Source organism: Phaethon aethereus (genome assembly GCF_964289735.1).
Source record: "Phaethon aethereus genome assembly, chromosome: Z".
Lineage (NCBI taxonomy): Eukaryota > Metazoa > Chordata > Aves > Phaethontiformes > Phaethontidae > Phaethon > Phaethon aethereus.
In genome coordinates this window covers 81761819-81783259 of record NC_138577.1, presented here as the reverse complement: position 1 = coordinate 81783259, position 21441 = coordinate 81761819, and the positions used below count along the sequence as shown (strand labels likewise).

At 41.0% G+C, this 21441-nt stretch overlaps 2 protein-coding genes across 2 annotated transcripts; both read right to left on the bottom strand.

Moving 5' to 3' along the window:
* Positions 1-5851: 5851 nt before the first annotated feature.
* On the bottom strand, positions 5852-18039 carry CCDC125 (coiled-coil domain containing 125; the record flags this gene model as incomplete). Its single annotated transcript, XM_082013110.1, has 11 exons — positions 17754-18039; positions 16184-16242; positions 14699-14785; positions 13748-13825; positions 12940-13025; positions 10732-10814; positions 9700-9815; positions 9033-9140; positions 7822-7993; positions 6313-6446; positions 5852-6184 (listed from the first exon to the last, which is right to left on the bottom strand). Exons 1-11 carry the CDS (start codon positions 18022-18024, stop codon positions 5852-5854), a joined length of 1527 nt encoding a protein of 508 aa, XP_081869236.1. The 5' UTR covers positions 18025-18039.
* A 1758-nt stretch (positions 18040-19797) lies between these two features.
* AK6 (adenylate kinase 6) lies at positions 19798-21422 on the bottom strand (the record flags this gene model as incomplete). The annotated part of the gene is made up of 5 exons (XM_082013508.1): positions 19798-19987; positions 20137-20282; positions 20369-20427; positions 20773-20865; positions 21395-21422. 5 exons carry the CDS (start codon positions 21420-21422, stop codon positions 19798-19800), a joined length of 516 nt encoding a protein of 171 aa, XP_081869634.1.
* Positions 21423-21441: the final 19 nt, after the last annotated feature.

Here is a 21441-nt window from a genome sequence, read left to right as displayed (position 1 = left end):
ATTCTGCGGCAATCTCAGGAAGGATTCTGAACGGTTAATATTTAGGTCACACTGATGCCTGGTGAAATGCCCTTCTTCACGCTCTGAGGCCTCCAAGAGGCAAGCTTAAATGGAACAAAAGAGAACAGCAAAGGTTTGCTTACATTATTTGCCCAGTCAGACAAGGCTTGGTCTCTAGTGAACTCCTAATACTGCACTTTGAATTGCATAAATACAGTGTCTTAAGAAACAGAAGCAGTAATTCTACTACATAAAAACTGTTATCCAAGTGAAGCAAATACTGTGATCTGGATGACTGTGCAGCAAGTGCAAGTGTGCCACTGCATTTAAAAAACTCTTTACAGGCCACTTCTTTTATATGTTTTATAAATAACTTTAATATAATAAGCACACATTCCAGAGTTCAAAAACAACATTCCACTAGGGACTTCTCAACACACTCTTACTTATAGGAGAAGATAACACAAGTCTGCTAGGATTGAGAATGGCAAATTTACAGGATGGATTGTCTTTTTTTCTTTTTTCCAAATACAGTCTCTCTAAATGGAGATAGGTAGTACTTTTCAGTGGTGATAATTTGTAAAATAAAGTGGGTAAGTTAATTATTACCAGTTAACCAGTTTAATATCTGATAAAAAGCTGTCTTTTGATTTTAACAATGACTGAAAAACACTCTTTGTAGTATTAATATATACAGGCATTACCAGATCTCCAGCTAGTCACAGCTAATTATCACTGCAGAATCCAGACCAGCTTTTACATGTAGCATGTTAAAACAACACGAGATCGGGTTTAGAGATAAAGAAACACACACATATATGCACAGGTCTTCACTCCAGAAAGCTGACCACAGTGGTCATCTTAATTTTACGTTATCAGGGACATCTTTTTGCTCACTGCAAAGTTACATTATTTCAATTCCATCACTATGTTTAATCATTATATTTAGTCTGAGCAGAAAGCTGTATTGAAGCTTTTTTCCCCTCACAACAGGACTGAGGTAGTTTTTGCCAGCTTACCACCCAGCAACTTCCATAACAAGAACAAAGCCTCTGACAGAAACACAACCATTAAGAACCATCTAAGTTCACAGTGCTATAGAACTGAAGTGTTGTATCAAGCACAAGAAGATGCCTCTTCTCCAACCTTAAGGGTATTTCACTGTTTAATTACCAGCTTTCTCCTTCCACCTCCCCTGCTCCAAATCCTTACACCATACACCTACCCATAGGCTTGAGGCCCTACAGACAAAAAAAGGTTAAGGGTACAACTGCCCATGGAGTTCATCAGCAATCAATTTAACAAGGAAGTTCATGACAACTGAGCAAATGCTTTGTGAAAAACTTAAATGATTCTTGCTAAGCAAGACAACATATTATCCAACCCGAAAACTGCAGCAGCTGCTGCCACTGCACATTTACTGGCTGAATCAGGGGTTGAAGATAAAAGTTACAGAAGTTTTCAGACACGTAAGGAAACGCTTACCTAGCACACTGCAAAAACCTAAACTGTCTTGCTTACAGAGCAACATTCTGTTAGATCAACATGATTTCTTCAGAAGAACAAAACTCCATCAATAGCATTATACTATCACCAACATCAGACAACCCTATCCTGACATCTTCAGCTCCTGAAGATTTTTTGTTCATCTGCAGATGCTTCTTATTGCTCCTCTGAACAGAAAACAGTATTATTCACACCACACTGAAAAAACTGTCTGTCAATGATTACCAATTTTCATGAGTGCTCCAACACATCAACAGTCAGGCCCACAGCTGAAGAATCTACTTGCTCAACTGAACAAATGCGTAGCTCACATACTGCCCACAGTGCCATCATCGTTAGTTGTATCAGCATTTACTACTCAGCATTAGAAAATGAGTCATGAGAATATGATTATTACATCAGGTCTGAAAGATCTTTCCTCAGAAACCAGTTTCCCTCAATAGTCCGATTTGCATTATTAATAACCAGATATTCATATTGGACAAGCTCAGCAATACAGCACTAGACAGCATCTAGTATTGGCAGACAACAGGATCCTTTTCCATGCTCTACTCATTTCTCTAGGATGTACTAATAATCAGTTCTCCGCCGTTGTAGCTTATATTTAAATACTGAGATAAACACTTAAGACCGAGAATGTTTCACACTTTATCCAAAAGCACGTCTTAAAACATTTAATGCCTGTAAGCGTACGATGTAAACATGTCCATTATACTCTCTAACCGGTATCAAAATAAACGGAACAGAAATAAGCAAAACCATCCTAGTATCTCTAAGCCTTTAGGGGCAACTGATCCAATTAAGCAACCTAATATAAGCTACACAGCATGAAGTACTGCAAGAGTACTATGCAGTTAGCTGCTACAGCCTGCAAGTAGCAAACTGTACGCTAGAAAACCTCAAGGGTTTTTGTTTCACTACCGTTGCCCACTTCCAAAGCGTGCATTCATGGATGCAACCGAGACTGTAAAATCCTTACTGCACAAAGTTTCTCTGACTAACGGCAGTCTTAGGAGTAAAGTACACAAGCCCTTCTTCAGGCTTGGAATAAACTTCAGTGCTCAACGCCAGGCTCAGGACGCTCTCCTCAATCCATATACGCATCTGCGCCGGATCAGGAAAGACAAAGGTAGACAGCACCTACGAAACGCGCTGACCGCGGCAAGGGGAGCACTAAGGCCAGGCCATTAGCCTTGGGGCAGGAGACACGTAGGCAGATTAGAGCCGCCCCGAAAAAATCGCGTTCGTGCAGCGCTCCGCGCCCCCCGGACCCCCAGCGGCTCCGGCCTCCGCCGCGCAGTCCCGGCGACCGGGAACCTCGGCAAGCGCTGGCACACGGCGGCCGGCCGTCCCCCGCCCCGCTCTGCCGGCAGTCCCGGGTTCCCCGCCAGGGAAGACGGCCCGGGAGGCCGCGGGGACAGGCCGCGGGAGGAAGCCGTCCGGCGGCAGTAGACCCGTGGCCTCCGTCAGGCCGCGCGTCCTCTTCTGCGCCCCGGCCCCACCGCGGCTCCCCGACAGCACCGTTCCCACATCCTCACCCCCGGGCGGCGGGGCAGGGCTACCCTCCCAGGCCGCCGGGCGAAGGGGACGTGCACGACGCGGAGAACGCCGCACTCCCGTTGCGGGGCGGGCAGCGACACCAGCAGTCCACCTCAGAAGCCGCCCCTCTCGGGGACGACGACGGCACCGCCCCTTGTTTGTGCGCCCAGCCGCCGCTCTGCGCATGCGCAGCAGCGCATGGCCCGCCTGGCCTCCGCAGCCCCGCCGGCCTCCGGGCCCACGCCTGCCCCCAACCTGGCCGGGGCTGGGGGAGGCCTGACCGGCGGCGTGACTGACGCGGCCCCTCCGCGCCCGCTCCCGCACCCCGCTGGGAGAGGGCACCGCCACGCCTCCGCCACCCCCACCCAACCTCCCTGAGCGGCTCGTGCCCTGGCCTCGCCTTTTCTCCTGACACCACCCTCCGCGGTGACGTAGGTCTTACTACGTCAGTCTCGTCACCTCGTTCAGTTCATTGGTTGAGAGAGTCCCTTAGGAGACAGTCCTGAAGGGCAAAGGGGTCCAGGAAGGCCGGACAGTCTTCAAGAAGGAAATCTTAAAGGCGCAGGAGCAGGCGGTCCCCATGTGCCGTAAGAAGAGCTGGCGGGGAAGGCGACCGGCCTGGCTAAACAGGGAGCTTTTGCTGGGACTCAGGGAAAAGAGGAGAGTTGATCACTGTTGGAAGAAGGGGCAGGCAACTCAAGAAGAGTACAAGGATCTCGTTAGGTCAAGCAGGGACAAAATTAGAAAGGTGAAAGCCCAGCTAGAACTCAATCTGGCCACGGTTGTAGAGGATAACAAAAAATGCTTTTACAAATACATTAACAACAAAAAGAGAGGCAAGGAGAATCTCCATCCCTTACTGGATATGGCAGGTAACATTGTCTCCAAGGATGAGGACAAGGTTGACGTACTTAATGCCACCTATGCCTCAGTCTTTAGTAGCCAGTCCAGGTATCCGCAGGGTATTCAGCCCCGTGAGCTGGAAGACGGGGATGGAGAGCACCATAACCCACTCATAATCCAGCAGGAAACAGTTAAGGACCTGTTAAGTCTATGGGCCCTGACGGGATCCACCCAAGAGTATTCAGGGAGCTGGCTGAGGAGCTTGCCAAACCACTCTCCATCATTTATCAGCAGTCCTGGTTAACAGGGGAGGTCCCAGAAGACTGGAGGCTTGCCAATGTGACGCCCGTCTACAAGAAAGGCCGGAAGGAGGATCCTGGGAACTACAGGCCTGTCAGCCTGACCTCTGTACCGGGGAAGATTATGGAGCGGTTGGTCTTGAGAGTGCTCACAGGGCACCTGCAGGACAACCAAGGGATCAGGCCCAGCCAGCACGGATTCATGAAAGGCAGGTCCTGCTTGACCAACCTGATCTCCTTCTATGACCAGGTGACCCGCCTAGTGGATGAGGGAAAGGCTGTGGATGTTGTCTACCTGGACTTTAGCAAAGCCTTTGACAGCATCTCCCACAGCATTCACCTGGAGAAACTGGCGGCTCGTGACTTAGGTTTACTCTTCGCTGGGTGAGGAACTTGCTGGATGACCGAGCCCAGAGAGTTGTGGTGAATAGTGTTAAATAGGGCTGCCGGCTGGTCTCAAGCGGTGTTCCCCAGGGCTCGGTTCTGGGGCCAGTCTTGTTCAATATCTTTATGGATGATCTGGATGAGGGGTTTGAGGGCTCTGTAGAGGGATCTGGACAGGCTGGATTGATGGGCCGCGATCAGCTGTCTGAGGTTTAATAAAGCCAAGTGCTGGGTCCTGCACTTGGGCCACAACAACCCCATGCAACGCTACAGGCTTGGGGAGGAGTGGCTGGAGAGCTGCCCGCCAGAAAAGGACCTGGGGGTGCTGGCTGACAGCCGGCTGAATATGAGCCGGCGGTGTGCCCAGGTGGCCAAGAAGGCCAACAGCCTCCTGGCCTGTATCAGGAATAGTGTGGCCAGCAGGAGTAGGGAAGTGATTGTGCCCCTGTACTCGGCACTAGTGAGGCCGCGCTTTGAATCCTGTGTCCAGTTTTGGGCCCCTCACTACAAGAAGGATGCTGAGGTGCTCAAGCATGTCCAGAGAAGGGCAACAAAGCTGGTGAGGGGTCTGGAGCACAAGTCTTATGAGGAGCGGCTGAGGAAACTGGGGTTCTTTAGTCTGGAGGAGGCTGAGGGGAGACCTTATCGCTCTCTACAACTTCCTGAAAGGGAGTTGTGGTGAGGTGGGTGTTGGTCTCTTCTCCCAAGTAACTAGCAATAGAACGAGAGGAAATGGCCTCAAGTTGCACCAGGGGAGTTTTAGATTGGATATTAGGAAAAATTTCTTCACTAAGAGAATGGTCAAGCATTGGAACAGGCTGCCCAGGGAGGTGATGGAGTTACCATCACTGGAAGTGTTCAAAAAACATGTAAATGTGGCACTTCAGGACATGGTTTAGTGGCCATAGTGGTGTTGGGCTGACAGTTGGGCTTGATGATATTAAAGGTCTTTTCCAATCTTAATGATTCTGTGATTCAGGTAATACGGAGTCAGGGAAGGGGTAGGCAAAAGCGAGGGTTCAAGGCAATCGAGAGCTGTTTCATCTTGTTTGGAAATTACTGTTGAAGTAATTATATCGGGATGTTTCAACAAAGCAATAGTTACATGCTATTATCATACAACATTAAGGTTGGAAAAAACCTCTAAGATCATCAAGTCCAACACGGTATCAGCTAATGCACTGTCCTAGTTTGGAGTGCAGTAATGTAATCACAGGATTGTTTTAGGCATTTCCACAAGATCTGTCTTTTTTAAGAAATAAATTTATTCCAGCAGATGGCTATATAGAGATCACTGTAGTTTCGTCTGATTTTTCACATGGATTATTCTCTTCATAGCATGTACTGTCAGTTGGCCAGGAGTGTGATTTTTGAAGCATTTTTGGATTTTCAAATGGTTTTGCACTAGGAACTGAAGAAATACTATTTTGAGAATGAAGGTTTTTGCAGCAGGAGTGTAGGGAGCCTGATGAACCCTGGGCTTTGTACTGATGACTCTCCAGTGGGCCACTTCCTTTATCCCGTTCCAAAACATCCTCTTTTGTCTCCATTGCACGAGCTAGCATGTAACTAACCTTTCTTTGATGAGCCAGAGCCTCCTCTTTGTCATTTACCTGGGTATTGATTTAAAAGAGAAAGAAAAGAAACTAGTTTATAAGCTAAGAACAAGGCAGTCTATGTATATCAACAGTTATATTTGCGCCCCTAATGACTCACGATGAATAGTTCAACAAATACCAACCAAATCTATTAATATCTTCAGGATTTCATGAAGATTGTCTAGCTCTTCCACCTTCCTGCAGTCCACACCTGATGACAGCAGGCTGGATAGTTTTTGTCCCAGACTGTTATTGTTCCCTTGTAATTTGACACGTCCTAAGGAAAACAAAAGTACATGACCTGTGGCACTTAGGAAGAGAAAAACTACTTTGGGATAAAATGGGCATGCATGTAACTGGATTCTGAACGATCTCCTCTAAAAGGGAAATGCAAGCTACAGCTTCTCCCACTGTATGTAACATGGCAGGTTACTTGCATGCAGCACCACCCTTAGTATTACTTAAAGGCTAAATAGATCTTTCATTTTATATATGGGCAAATTGAAAATAAAAAATTCTTTTCACTGCATGGAAAATATATGCAAACACTCTAGTTAAGCAATAATTTGTGGTAATTTGTTTCTAAACAGTAGATAGCCTGAAAAAAAAAAGGTTTTTTTGACACAAGCTGTTTAAAAGTTGCTAATATTTCTAAAAAGATTAAAATACATTAAAATTATGAAACATATATATTGGGATATAGAACTGGGAAACAATTACATTGGTATAGGGGAAACAGATATTCAAGGTATATGCTGTCTCAGTATTATATTCTGAGGCTGCTCAAGGAATCTAGAAGACCCATCAAAATACTAAGCCTGGCACCTTCAGGTTAATGGCTGACTCAAATGTATCTTGTAGTGCTGCTCCTAAATTCTGCTGTGGTTTTGACCATGACATAAGCACTTAAATACTTCTCCTTATCCTTTTTCTTAAAGAATAAAAGGACAAGAAGAATGCTTCCTCTTTTACAGAATGATTTGTACCTCGTGGATGCCCATGTGAAGTGTAAGAAGAGTAATAAATACTGATGTAGACACATATACATAATAAAAAACTGTATTGTATTTATTTAGTGTTTCAGTGAAAGCTCAGTATATACTTTTGGCATTTCTCCTCCTTCCCTAACTCTTATATAGAGATCATTCGAAAAAAACCCAGCACATTAAATTGCTAATAGTATCTAAAATGACCAGGCTAAACTTGCCAGATGGTAGCTTTTCTGTGCTGTTTTTATAATAAAGATCTTTAATATCCAGAATGTTATTGTCATCCTGAATAACAGTTTATTTATTCAAGCATGTTTTCACTCAGATAATACAGTTCATGAAAGTGTAACAAAAAAGGGCTACATTAAAAGCTAGACTGGTAGCTCCAATGTCCTACAGTAGTATTTATATATTCCACTTATACACAGACACCCTACTCTACACATGTGAAGCTCCTGGTAGAAATGCTTCAACTACATGACACACTATTTAACGTATTTACAGTTTTGACATATCTTTGTTCCTTTTTTCTTGAGTCTTCAGAAGCCTCAGTTAGCAATTAAACCACAACCATACATTTAATACAGTAAGGTCTGCCTGTGTTGCTTGTCAGCTAACTTCTTTTATATTCAACCATGACAGATATATAGCATGCCCAGTTACCATTGTCTTTCAGACTTCTCCAGTTTATAAATTTCGTTTCCTTCTTAATCTTTATCACTTCTGCAAGCCTGAGGGCTTGATCCTTCCTCTGCATTAGCTGCTGCTCAAATGCAATTCTGAAAGCATCTGCCATTATATAAGCTTCATCTTTAGTCTTCTTCAGATTTTCAATCTGGTTTGAATTCAGAGAAAATTTAAAGTATATTAAGCAATTTGGAACGAATAGCAGATTTAAAATGTATACTAAGAAACAGACTGAAGCCATTAAAACAAGACAACTTTTGAATAAATATAATCAAGGAAGTAGTAGAAACCAAACGAAGTGTCTCCATGCCACATTAAGAAATACATTTTGAAATGTGTATTGAAGTCCTTACCCTTCCTCTTCTATGCATGCACATGCCACCACCCATCCACACAGACAAGCTGCCAGCAGTGCCTATTAATGTCTGCACATGCAGAAGGGCTTGAGGATGGCATTAATGTCCCATGCCAGTTGGGCCAGGAGCAAAAGGAGCAAAAGAATGGTATCTATGTCAGGGATAACAACTGTGGCACAAAAGGGACATGACAGTAGTTATTTTCAAAACCAGTAAATCAGCTGGAACTTCTGCAGCGGGACTATGAGGATGGTTACCACATTTGCAGAGTCAAATACAATTAGAAGAAAAATTATTCTATCTACAGCTATAGAATTTCACTAAATTAACAATCTTAAAAACATGAAAATCATGTTATTGATTTAAGTGTGATGTAAATACAGAGTTTTCAGCAAGATCAGCTTCCTGACCTAGCTAAGTGAGCGGGCTTGTGACTACTGATGTCAACATGAGAGAGGGGTGGAACGCATTGCCATAAAGGAAGTGAAAGGGGAGTCATCCCCATCAGTGGTAGTCCACATTCACACTGTGTGTGCATTTACAGAGTGTATACACTTAGAGTGCATACATATTTTTAGATTAAAAAGTATGCATGGAAGAAAAAAGAATTAAATTTTTTTTACTAGTAAATCTGATTAATACCATAATTACAGTTTTATATGAGCAAAAGTTAGGGCATTGGAAGCATTACAATCAAACATTACAATTTCTGAGAAGCATTCTTGTTTCAAGACATTAGTTTATGTAAGCTACAGTCGAGTGTTTCTGGCTTTATTTGGTTTTGATCACACCACCACTCTGCTTGTTCGTATCTAAGCCAAGCAGGGTTACCTCTTGCTTGAGATGAAGAAGTTGCTTTCGAGTTACAGCTGCCATTTTAGCACAGGGACAAGGTTGCCCCCCAGAAGTATTGCAGGTACAGGCTCCAAGAACCGCCAGCTTAAAATCCAAAACAAACCACCAGTTAAGTATCTATCTGTGTACACAATGCAATCCAAGAGATGCCAGATGACTAGCACAAAACCATCCTGAATCTACAAAGGGAGTGTAAGGGTCAGGGGAAGCAAGCTACAACAGATTTAGGCACAATTTCTTTTGACTCACAACCACACGTGTGAAACATGTTTTTCTGCAAGATAACCTAAAGGCAAAAATTGTTGGCTTGTGTATGCTACTCCCTGCAGACCGCATTAGATTTTTTTTTTTCACTCAATAAAGCAAAGCATAGGAATTAAGATATTAGGAAGAACAAAATAAGCATGCCGGCTTTTGAAAGATAGCATGATGCTCCTTCTGTCTACTCCTTCTTTGCTAGATAGGAATCACGACCTACTACAAATGAGAAAACTGATTAACAGCCATGCAAGGGCATACTGTCATTAGTTAAAAATGGGTTCAAAGAAAAATAATCAGTAAGCAAAATTTATCTATATATTTTGAATATAAACATTTCTTTGAACCAGTCATTTTGAAAAATACATATATAAGACATACTTACTTCAAGACCTGTAAAATCTGTAATGTCACTTTTATTCAAAGACATGTTTTCCTGAACAACCTTCTGTTGTTTCACATCTAACATTGCAAGAAATTCCAAACACTGCTGATTCAGGACTATGAAATAAAACAAGGAAAGTGATTAAAAAGTCTGCTGCTCTGATTTCTTAATTTCTGGGTTTAACTACACCCAATTTAAGCAGTTCTGTAGTTTAAGTATCAGTTTGGGAACGTGATGAGACTACGTAGATCTAGAAACTCAGATCCCAGTTGTCTTTCCTTCTGTGCTTTCCTAGGAGGTAATGACCCACTTACAGAGATACCATCTCATATACTGCTCTGTCTCAGTACTAAGGGCTCATATCTTTGTACACTTAGAACTAAGGCAGCTGCTCTTTTAGAATAACACAATATTGGGAAGATCATCATGTATGTCAGCTATTTTAAAGCTTTTCGGAAACAAAAAATAAGGGGAAGGGGGCTTGAGCTATCTGACCTGGCCAGATGCCTGCATAACCTGCAGTTTGAAAACCTCCACTATAAAGACTGCTTTAGGCACCTATAAAGGCGCCTAACACCTCAAAGTTTGTGCTATGGCAATCTTCATGTGGATATATCAAAAGTGAATGTCTCTGATGCAGACTGTCATTGTAGCAGGAGCATTCGGTGGCTCCCCTGGCTGCTCTTGCCGCCTTCTAGGACTGATGGGGAGCACATACAGGTTGCGTCCCTCCATACCCAGTGTCACCACACCAGTTATATAGAATAGGTGTACTTCTTACACGCCCGATCTACTCTTTAAGCTATGCATACCTGACTTTTCCTGTCATTTCACATTTTTTTTTAACGCATGTGACAATGTGAGAAGAAAAACAGACACAACTTGTCTGTTTAAAGAGGGTTTCTACATCTCCACTAATACAAGCTGTCAGTAACAACAGACTTATCCCGACAGAAAGCTTCCTTCGTAGCTAAATCACGAATTATTCGTGAGAAACAGTTATGTGAAGGGGAATAGCCGTTGGTGTCTTACTTGCATTTTCAGCTTTAAGAGTTTTAACTTCTTCTGTTCTCATTTTCAATGCTTCCTTAAGAGCTGCATTTTCACAATATATCCTGAAGAAGTTAGAAAAAGGCTGTATTATCTTTTAAAAAATATTTTTAAATGGGTACTCAAATAATAATACTCAAATAACAAAAATTAGCCTGTTGAAACATTGTCTCTAATATCTCTACAAATTAAAATTAGGAATACTGAAAAGATTGAAAAAAAAAATCAAAACTGAAAAGAGCTGAGTCCTCAGTTTGGCAAGATATTATCCATGCAGCATTATACAAACAATTTCCTCACTTTGGAAATTTTTAATGTAAAAAATTGTGAAATTTTTCCATAACAATATCTGTACCAATAATATGTAGTATGTTGTTAGATCCAAATCTGCTAGCCAGGCGCTAATAAGCAATCTAAAACTACTCCTAACTAACTCTCTGAAGAAAGTTCTGTGTGTAGGCTTGGTCTGACTGGCACAGGACCAAGGCTAAGAAAGCAGGCTATGCCAGGCTGGCTTCTTGGAGTCACTCCTCATTATCCAGGCTGCAGGTGGCTCCACAAGAAGCAAAACCAAGAATCTCTGCACTCATACAGAGGTTTCTCTGCAACCCAGATAGGACGCGCTGTTCAAACAGGCTTACCTTGGTCATGAAACCACACCCTCACACAATCAATTTAAACATATCCAAGTATGCTAAGTGAATGTTAAAAAATAAAATTAAAAAAATCATTCACGTCTAAGCAGATGGTGCCAACAACTTCGGAGTTTAACGTGAGATGAGTTTAAGTATCACATTACCATTAGAAATTCAAAGAAATCTGTAATTGTGAGCCTGTGGAACACTCACTAGACATTTACTTCCTTGAAAGAATGAAATTGTTACTGGACGTGTGACAACATGGCTCTGGTCTTAATTTTAGAAAGTAAACTTCCTGTATTTTTCATACTGTTCTCAAGAACAGCTGTACTTTCAAGTATTGCAACCTGAGAACATACAATATGCATTTATAATGCATTTTTCCTTGAAGTAGTCAAGTATTTCCTTCTTGAACAGAAAAGTGGCAATCTAAAGAGTCCTAAATGTTAAAGCAATACAGTGTATTTGGTGCATGTCTTCATCTGTCAGTAAATGCAGTATACTTTAAATTCCTGGTTTTGTTTAAAACTAAACAGTAACCTGAATTATTTCACTTGTATAAACAAAGGGAAATACACATTCTTTCATCCTGCTCTCTCAGATAACGGAAAACCATTTTGCAAAGCAGACTGAGCTCCTGACTTGCAGTTTTCTGAAGCTACATCTTTAGCTTTCAACAGTTAACAGTAGTTTTGTTGCTCCAAACTACCTGGCTACGCTTCCTACTCTCATATATCAGGAAAGCCAAAGGGTATTTCAAGAGGTATCTCTTAACAAGTGTAACTAAGTTGACCTGTGAACAAGATCCAGTATCTTAAAACTCTGCCTACAAATTAATAGTTTATGAACTTTTGGCTTATTCTTTGATTCAAAGTTTGAGCATTTTAAATAAATATCTCTGCTGAAATAATTGTAAATCTGATGGGTAGACACCAGAGATACCATTTATACATTTAAATAAGTGACCCTGCTGGTCACATTTTTCAAGGTCTGTTATTGCATTATTAGTTAGTGCCTCTGGCATCTTCTGCTTGCCTAACCACACCTGCTGTCCGTCCACAGAAACTCTTATTTAAACAAAGAACTCGTTGATCAGCCTCTCGCAAAAGCATTCCATTTTACCTGTATGTATGCTTATACATACAATGCAAGAAAATAAAGCAATGATTAACCAGCAGATGATATTTCCACATGCATGCACATACCATTATTTTCTATGCCTCATTTACGTTTAAAGTGAATAAGGACAGTCTGGCTCCAGCTGGCTAACATAACAATGTAATAGGGTGAAAATGAAAACCCAGCCTAGGAAAGCTAGCCTATATATACACTAAAGAATTGAGGCTTAATAATTTTAGTATTTTTAATTGAAAAATACAAATGTGACTAGCATGAAAATTAAATAAATTTTCCCAAATCTAGATGGAAATTAGGAAAACACAAAAAACCCAGAAAACGTGATGAAGCGAAGTTGGAACACAAGAAAGATGACATATAGCATTCAAAGCAGTTGAAAAAAAACACCCAAAGATACACAGTACAAGTCAAATACCTGTCATATTTTTCTGTCCATGTGTCCTCTATGTTTTTAAATCTATCCTGATCAAATTCAATTTCCCATTGCAAAATGTTTATTTCCTGTGGAAACAAAACAAACCTGCAGCAGTTCATTACAAGCCTCCCACTGAAAGGAAGAAGAGGAACTGCTGGTGCTGAATTTGGCACTGGCAGAGATCTAGGGGACCAATGATGATGACAATCTATGCTACTGTTAAAAATTTGATGCCAGACAACAAAAAGGTTCTGCATCACTAATCTATGGATTCCAGACTGCATTGCATGAACTAATGCTTGTAGTGGCTTATGACAAAAAGAAACCCATGCCATCACATTTTCCTGCCCCCTTACTGCTCTGTGGAAGGGTCACATAGGAAGAGAAGCAAAACATAAAACTCAGTTTAACATGGTTGCTCAATGCCACCTTCCTCCTCCTCCCCATCTTCTCTATGAAAATCAGGCACCCATTTCTTACACTCATTGGGAAGTTCCAGCTTAATAAGTAAGAAATAGTGCAACTCACTATGAATGACTGTGAAACTCACAACAAAGACCATCTGGAAGTACAAAGAGAACTCTAGTATCAGGTATTATTTGTACACACTGTAGCATGAAAGCACTTCGATCAAAAAAGTGATACATTAACATTTTTCCTTTCTACTAAACAGGAACAAGAATACTTTAAAAAACCTCCACAACAAATGGCAGATTTGTACTGATTTAAATGAAGTTTTATAACCCTTTATTAGTACCAATCAACTTCTATTTTTTTGCACAGATGTGAAGGAAACATGCACCCTTACCTTTTCTAAAGTTCTTTTTTCTTCCTCAGTTTTCTGAAGCATTGCTTTTGTATGACTAGTAGCTTTATTAAATACTGCCTGCCAAAAAAGGCATAACACTGTCAAATACTATAATTAAGTTTACTTGATTTGGCTTTAGCCAAATTTTCAGTTTTACATCAAGTGTAGTTCACACTCTTAGTTAAACAGGAGTGTGCAGAATTACAAACTCTAGCAGCTTGCTTGCAAGTCCCAGGGACTTCTAATTCCAAGCCACTAAATAGCTACGCTGTGTAACAAACTTGTGTTTCGATCCCATAATCTTTCCTATTGAAAAATGTAGCGTCATTTAAAATAAGATCACGTCATCTTTAGGGCTTGTCCACAAAATCAGCTCTTAAAAAATTGGTTACAATATATTTGTACTTTGTCCCATGTGTAACTTACAAAGAATATCTGAGGGTAGAAACTGGAGAACTATAAATGGGTTATGCAAGTAGGATAAAAAACAGGAACTGACTTCAACATCATTAATTGTGATAGCGAATAAAAATATTACAAAATGTGAACAAAAACTGACCTAAAATTTAATGCACACTGTCCTCTAAGACAACAGATGGAGTAGTCAACTGAAAATATCTGTGCTTTGCAGAATTTCAAGCTCTGTAATTTCAAGGACTGCAAAAAAGGTCTTACTCTTATATAGCTAAATCTTCAAGTATACTCAAAGACAAAATTATGAGAATTTGTGACAACAGTCAAGTCTTCTTAAATAACAACAATGGTTCCATGCAGAGAAAGTAGTAAATTGTAGAAGTTGAGTCCATAGACACTTGCAGACTCAATACTTTAAATTATAGCCCTGGGAAGAACTTAAGGTTTGGGGGGTTTTGATGATGAATGGCAGGAAGATTTCTTCTGGTTTTTTCCCTTTACAACTAAGTACCTAAATGACTTCTGAACAACTCCTACCATGCTCTGCAGAATTTTTAGGGCTTCATCTTTTCCTTCAAGCTGTCTTTGTGATGCTTCAAGCTCAACTTTCAAAATTTCAACTTCCTGAAACAAAATAAAATAGGTACACTGAATAAAAGCCAAGGTAATTCTGTTAAAACTCAATTGTAACAGCAATGTAAATTTGCCCTCTTTAAAAAAAACAAATATGATTCTTTTCTGACTAATAGCTTGTTTGCGGTGAAGAAATGTTAACAGTGCATGTTAGCACAAAATCCTTAAAGGAGAATACTTGTAATTATTATTTGTTCTGTTCTCTCCCAGTGTTTTTGGAAAAAAAAACACTAAACACTGTATTTCTTCCTTGCTAAAGAAGTTGTATGTACCAACACAGGTCTGCTTTAAAATAAGCAAGCAAAACGGAATAGCAGATATACATGCATGCAAATATATGCAGCAGATATAATATATAGTAAATATTACAAATGTATACTAAAATATAAATACTACATTAATATAATGTACTATACGTTATACAAAATATCCATACTCTATAGCACAGATATCATGTTAGAACTGTTAGATCAAAACCACTACTTGTCCAGAACAAAACAATAGCAACAACAAAACAGATTCCTGCTCCACGTATATGCTAATCACATCTTTATGCAACATCCTCCCCCTCAGAAGGCAGTTTTTCGATTTCCAAGTGTTAAAAGAAAATTTACTGCTTTGTATACTTAGTATTTCTTTAACACCTACCTAGGTCACTCAATTGTTCACTGGTGGTCAAACATTTTTTCATAGTTCTTCCCGTTCTATTGCTGCAGTATTTGGTACTGAAATTCTATCTGGGACCAGTGACAATTTATCAGTTTTGACTAATTGAAAATGAGTAAGGTTCCTTGACATTTTAACTTGCTGCAAACTGAAGGTTCTTTATGCTAAGACAGCTTGAAAATGACCTACCACGGGCTATCCTGAGGTTAAAGAACACAGTGCAGATGAAGTGTGTATTTTCATAGCTGAGATCACCCTGCTCTTTCTGCCTGGACTGATTCCAATACATCAACACATTTAACCACAGCAGATTTAAAACGTAGGAGCTAACTACCTTTCAACAAAAATGCAGTAAAAACCCAAAGACTATTCTGTTTCCACTGCAGATTTTCAGGCCCAAAGCTTAATAAAAAAAGAAAACTTTCTAGAAAAGGAGTACAATCCTTTTAATATTCTCTACTTCTTTAAAAATATTTCTCCCCCTCTTCCCCCTGAAAAAAACAAAAACCAAAAAAACCAGAGTATAAACTGCGTCTCACAGTGTGATTTCCTGGCATAAAATTTAATGAGGCTTCCAACTAGCAATCCATATTTCAAGAACCTGAATCTATCCAAAATTCTGGACATGCCAAGATTGGAAGCTACACTAACACCATGCTTTACTTTGCTACATTAAAAGGAAATGTGTATTTCAAAAGCAGCACACTTGGCACAGTTACTAACCTCTAGAGCTTCCCAAAGTTTTTGCTTCAGTTCTTCATTTGACACTTCAGTATTGGATTCTGTAAAATTGATAAGAGATTCTAAACGAGATACTAAAATATTTACCAAAAAAGCCATGATAATTTGCTTTACCCTGAAAACAGGTAACATGCAGATGTAGATTTTCATCTTTGTGGGTTTTTTTCTTCTGGAGCTAATACACAGGTTTAAGAAATACATAAATAGTAAGCTCAAACATTGTTTCACAGTTAAATAAGTGCAATAGGAAAACCAGATCAGTTGTAAAGAGACCTTAAATAGAGACAATTACTTTAGCATTTCCTTTTTTTAAAAAAAGTACACAGCAAAATTGCCATCTTAATTCAAAAAATAATTTTTTAGATTGTACCTTTTCAACAACCAAACTGAACACAACAGCAACTAGCACTATTTAGAAGTAGGAGCAATTTTCAAGAGACAAAGACCAAGTACAGTGGTGGAGTATCCCACAAGATCCAATATTGCTCAGAACAAGCAGTTACTACTGGTATTTTTTTTGTTAAGCAGACCATTGCAGAGATATGTTAAGATGAAGCCTCCTACTAAATCAAAGTCAGGTTCATGTGGACTTAGTCATGCTTTCATGGATATTGCTGTGTAAAAGACCTAGATCTAAGACAAGCATTATACAGAGACCAGCAGAAGGACAGTGAAAACAATAGGAATTACGCTGGTCTCTTAACATCTCACTGAAGATGCTGAAACCCATAAAAAATAATTATGTGGCTTAGCTGACTGCGGTGTGTGGAAACGATAGTGGAGACTTGGAAATACTTCAGTCAAAATACATAAAATAGCTAAAAATGTAAGGCAAAGCCACTAAAGCTAACGAACAGCACTGCCTGTATTTGATTCTATTCACAGCAGCATTGTCTTTACAAAAAAATGAATGTCAACACTGGGAGAATGGAGATGTGTAGGTTCTAAAAACAACTTCTTAAGCCCAAAAGCATGCCAATTCACAAATTTCAACTAAACACCAAACAGGATTTTGAATATTTAGCCGTAAGCTTTAGATACAATCTCTAGGAAGACACACTTAAATAAACCATGAATCCAAGCAATTCCATTCAATTTCATACATATATTTAGAGAAAAACAATGCTGTCCCCCACTACACAGTGCTCTTCACTACATGTCACTTTCAAATGCAAAACTGAACACTTTAAAAATGGTGATTCTACGCTAAGAAGGGCCACAGCCTCGTTGACTGAGAAGCAATTCTGCTGTTTATGTTTTGGGAGGAAGATCTCAGAACAGAGGCTGTTCTGCTGCCCAAGTGGCATTGACCATCTCCTCTAGCGACAGTAACAGCGGACTTCCAGCTGCCCCGGCTAACCTGTCAGGGCTGCGCCGGATCCCAGCAGGTGTGCAACGCACACATGCGTCTTGGAACCCTTTAGAGATTTCAGAGTGTTTTAGCAAACTGTTTGAATGATACTTGATGACACCTTGTGAAGCAGCTGACTGGTCAGTTTTCCTAACAGAGATTTTTCTCATGGTGAATAATTAACTTCCAAATTACTCTTACCGCAGCTATTTTGTCGGGTTGAACTAGTAACAGGCCTTCTGGATGATCTGTTGTAAAAACTGTTCCGTTCTGAAGTGGGAAGAGCTGCAGCATCACTTTCTTCCACTCTCTTTGTTGACATGAGAGAATTACAAACCTTTCCTGATCCCTTCCTAGATCGAAACGAATAGGAGTTTTGTAAATTTTCCCCTTCATAAACACCTCCAGGTCTTCTCCCAAGTCCGTTTCCCAAGTCTCCACATGTCATGTCATCCTCTTCTGCTTCCTCCATCTTCTCCTCCTGTTGGGTTGTTCGTTTTTTTTCTGATTGAGGGCACTTCACTTACTGGCATGCGAGCAGTGCCTCCCGCAAAACAAATATTTTACCTAGAAAAATAGAAAAACTCTGTAGTTAAAGCAGCGAAGCAACATTAGAGTTAAGTGTTGGAGCCTGCGGGTGCGTGGCCACTTCCAGGAGGGTTTGGGGCTGCCAGGGCCCCGCCGCCACCCCGTCCCCGTCGCCGGTCCCGGACGCCCGCCCGGCCTCGGCGCTGCAGGTCCCGCCCCGGGGCGGGCCAGGGGCGGTGGGAGCACCGCGTCCCTCCCACGCCTGTAGCCGGAAAGCGACGCGACAGCCCCAGAGACGCAGAGGCTTGAGCCAGCAGTAGATTTGCTTGTTGTCGTTTTTTAATAGCGGTATATATTCTGCCTACAGCCCTCGCCCCCGAGCACAACGGCATTTACAAAAATCCCAAACCAACTTTTAAAAACACGATTTTACAAGACGTGGTCATTCAAAGCATTCTCAAGAACTGGTATTGTCCAGACACTTCCAGGCCAGAGATCAGCCTCTGCTTGGTTTCCTGTTCAAGCAATAACCCGGAAAGGGGCTGTTCAAGAGCAATACACGTATGCACCCGTTTCCACAGCATTTGGTCCCGATTCTGCAAGGAAACTCCAGATTTTTCATGGTTCTAGTTTATACAAGGGTCAAATTGCTAATGCAGTATTCCTCTGTAAATCTCACAAAAAGTCTAAACCAAATTTGGAATAAAAAGTAAGAATCTTAAATATGTAACCATAATACTCTTTACAATAGAAATTTTCAAGCAAATAAGAGTTTTACTGTTCAAACTCATGTATACAAGAAGTTTATTTGCAAGCATTTTCTACAGAACCTTTCATAAGGCTTTAGAAGCCACCTTTTCAGTGAAGAAAGGTTATTTCTACTTTTGCACAGCCATGCTTTCCTGGGAGCCAGGCTTTACAAGCAATTAGAACAGATGGCTGCCAGTATTTTAAGCATAACCATGTTTTGCATTGCCGCAGGTTTCCTATCCTGCTGAATGATATGTTTCCTAGATAAGCTTACAGCGATAAATATGTTCCATGATTGGGATGGGTGATGTAGAATACTGAGAGAAAAAGGAGAAAGAAAACTTATTCATCCAGTGCAGATATAGCTGATGTTTCTTTGCACCATAAGAAATTCCCAAGATTCTGGGTAATTATTTTAAAATATCTCTTATCATGTCGATTCTCTTCCCTCCAAAACAAAGCAACCTCCTTAAACTATATCCTACACCCCTTGCTCTATGTTAGCCTCCACACATTCAAGAATACGGTGGTCCATAGCAGTTTTTAGTCTAAAAATTCAGAAACAGACTAGGTCCTTTTCAGGATACTGTCAAAAGCTCCTCAACTACCATCAGTTATCAGAATGCTACAGTTTTCTTGGCAGGGGGAGGGTTTCCTTTTAATTCTAAGATCCAAAAAAATTCTCAGTTATTGAACCTAGTTCCTGCCACTCAGGGCAATCATGTTATCTTCATCCTTTCATTGACTGCTGAATCGTCACTGTGTCAGTTCTCCTGTGTGGCCCTCATAGAGTGCTTCAGGGGCTATTACAAAGCCTTAACAATCTGGCTATTCTCAACCTTCACCTAGTCCCCACCCATATCAAATTACCATCCAATTAATTTTAATTTATCATACAAGAATAATTAATGTCCTTTATTAAACCCTCCCAGGAAGCGATCCAGCACAGTTACTTTTTCACCAAATGTCAATTGTTGTCCTTCATCCATTGCTCAATCCACTGTGTAATCTGATCCAAATTTCTTTCTAGGTCTTCTGGAGTGTTGCTGGGTAACTGGTGCACAATTTCCTTTCTATATGACAACATAGCTTCCTCATAAAGTGTCTGAAAAATTTCACACTGAATGTTGTCTTGCAGCTTTTTCCCTTTGTAGCCCCTAGAAAACAACAACAATTCTGAGAGACAGTCTTAGCTATGCAGAGAACTATAAAGTATTCTATAGAGAATTAGTAATTTATGCCCCAGAAAAATCTTCAATGAAGTCACAAAAGAGTACTTCACTCCTCTTTTATTCCATTGACATACCTGCTTTCAAGTCTGTCATAAAGAAATGAATTTTCTGTACGAAGTACAAACACTATATGAAACCACCGTTCAGGAAAAAAATCACAGCCATGATAATCGACAATAACTCCACCCTCACTCATTTTATCTTCTAGTTCATCAATTACCTACAAAAGAAATGAAGATAGGCAAGTTGATCTGAAATTACAGAAAGTCAAAATACAAATATGGCAGGCTTTGAAGTTGGACTTACCCTGTCTTCATCCAAAATCGGACAATCATATTCTTCATCAAAACCTTCATACAGTTCTCCTGCAGCAAAAACAATTTGTGGAAGCTTGTAAAGTAACAGCAGTTATTAAAATTATTTATATTGTTATGTTTATTTCAGGGGGGTGCAAACAAAAGATAGTGTACAGAGCAAGGAACACTTTGTTTACAAATCCATATAAGGATAAGTTTGTTATTTATTACTTAATAGAAAATACGCTACTGTTACATAAATGCTTTTTGAACTCATGCCACCAAAACCATTTCTGTTAAAGCAAATTCATTGCCTTTTCATTTAATATGTAACGCATGCACTACAAGCACCTAGTTATACAATGTAAAAATATCTTAAGTACTCTGATGGACTACTGTGTTAATATGGCCTACCTTCTTTTGCCATGTCACCCACATTAATATAGGTCATCCCAGCTCTTGACGCAAGTTCTTTTCCGAGTGTGGTTTTCCCAACACCTGGAGTACCTAAAGAGAAAACCCCATAAAAAACGGTAAGAGAACAGTATGCAAGTCTTCTTCAAGTAACCTTCTAAGGAGTGAAAAGGAAAGCTTTTGTCAGTCAGTGTTGGCAAGTTCATAAAAGGGGGCAAAAAGATGCACAACAAGAAAAAACAAATATGAACAATGTCTAGAGATTTAAAAAAAAAACTATGATGAAAACCCTCACGTTGTGCAGAACTGTTATTCTCACCGGGATGACACACAAGTAAACCTTACTTCACTTAAAATCCCTAACTAATACGGTAAAGCCCCAAGTTTTCACGTAGAGCAGTCCGGCACCGGCTCCGCAGGGGCCTGACGCCCCAAATCACCCTGGGTCGTGAGCAGGGCTGGGGTGTCTGCCCGCAGGCCCAGCCCGAGCCCCGCCGCTCCCAGCTTCGGGGGGAACCAAGCGGCCCGAACATCACCAGCCGTCCTCCCGCTTCGAGCCGGCCCGAGGCCCGCCCCGCCGCTGCCGCTGCCGCCGCCGCCGCCCGGCCCCACCGCCCCGCACCGGTGAGCAAGACGTTGGGCCGCCTCATGCTGCCGCTCAGCCCCGCC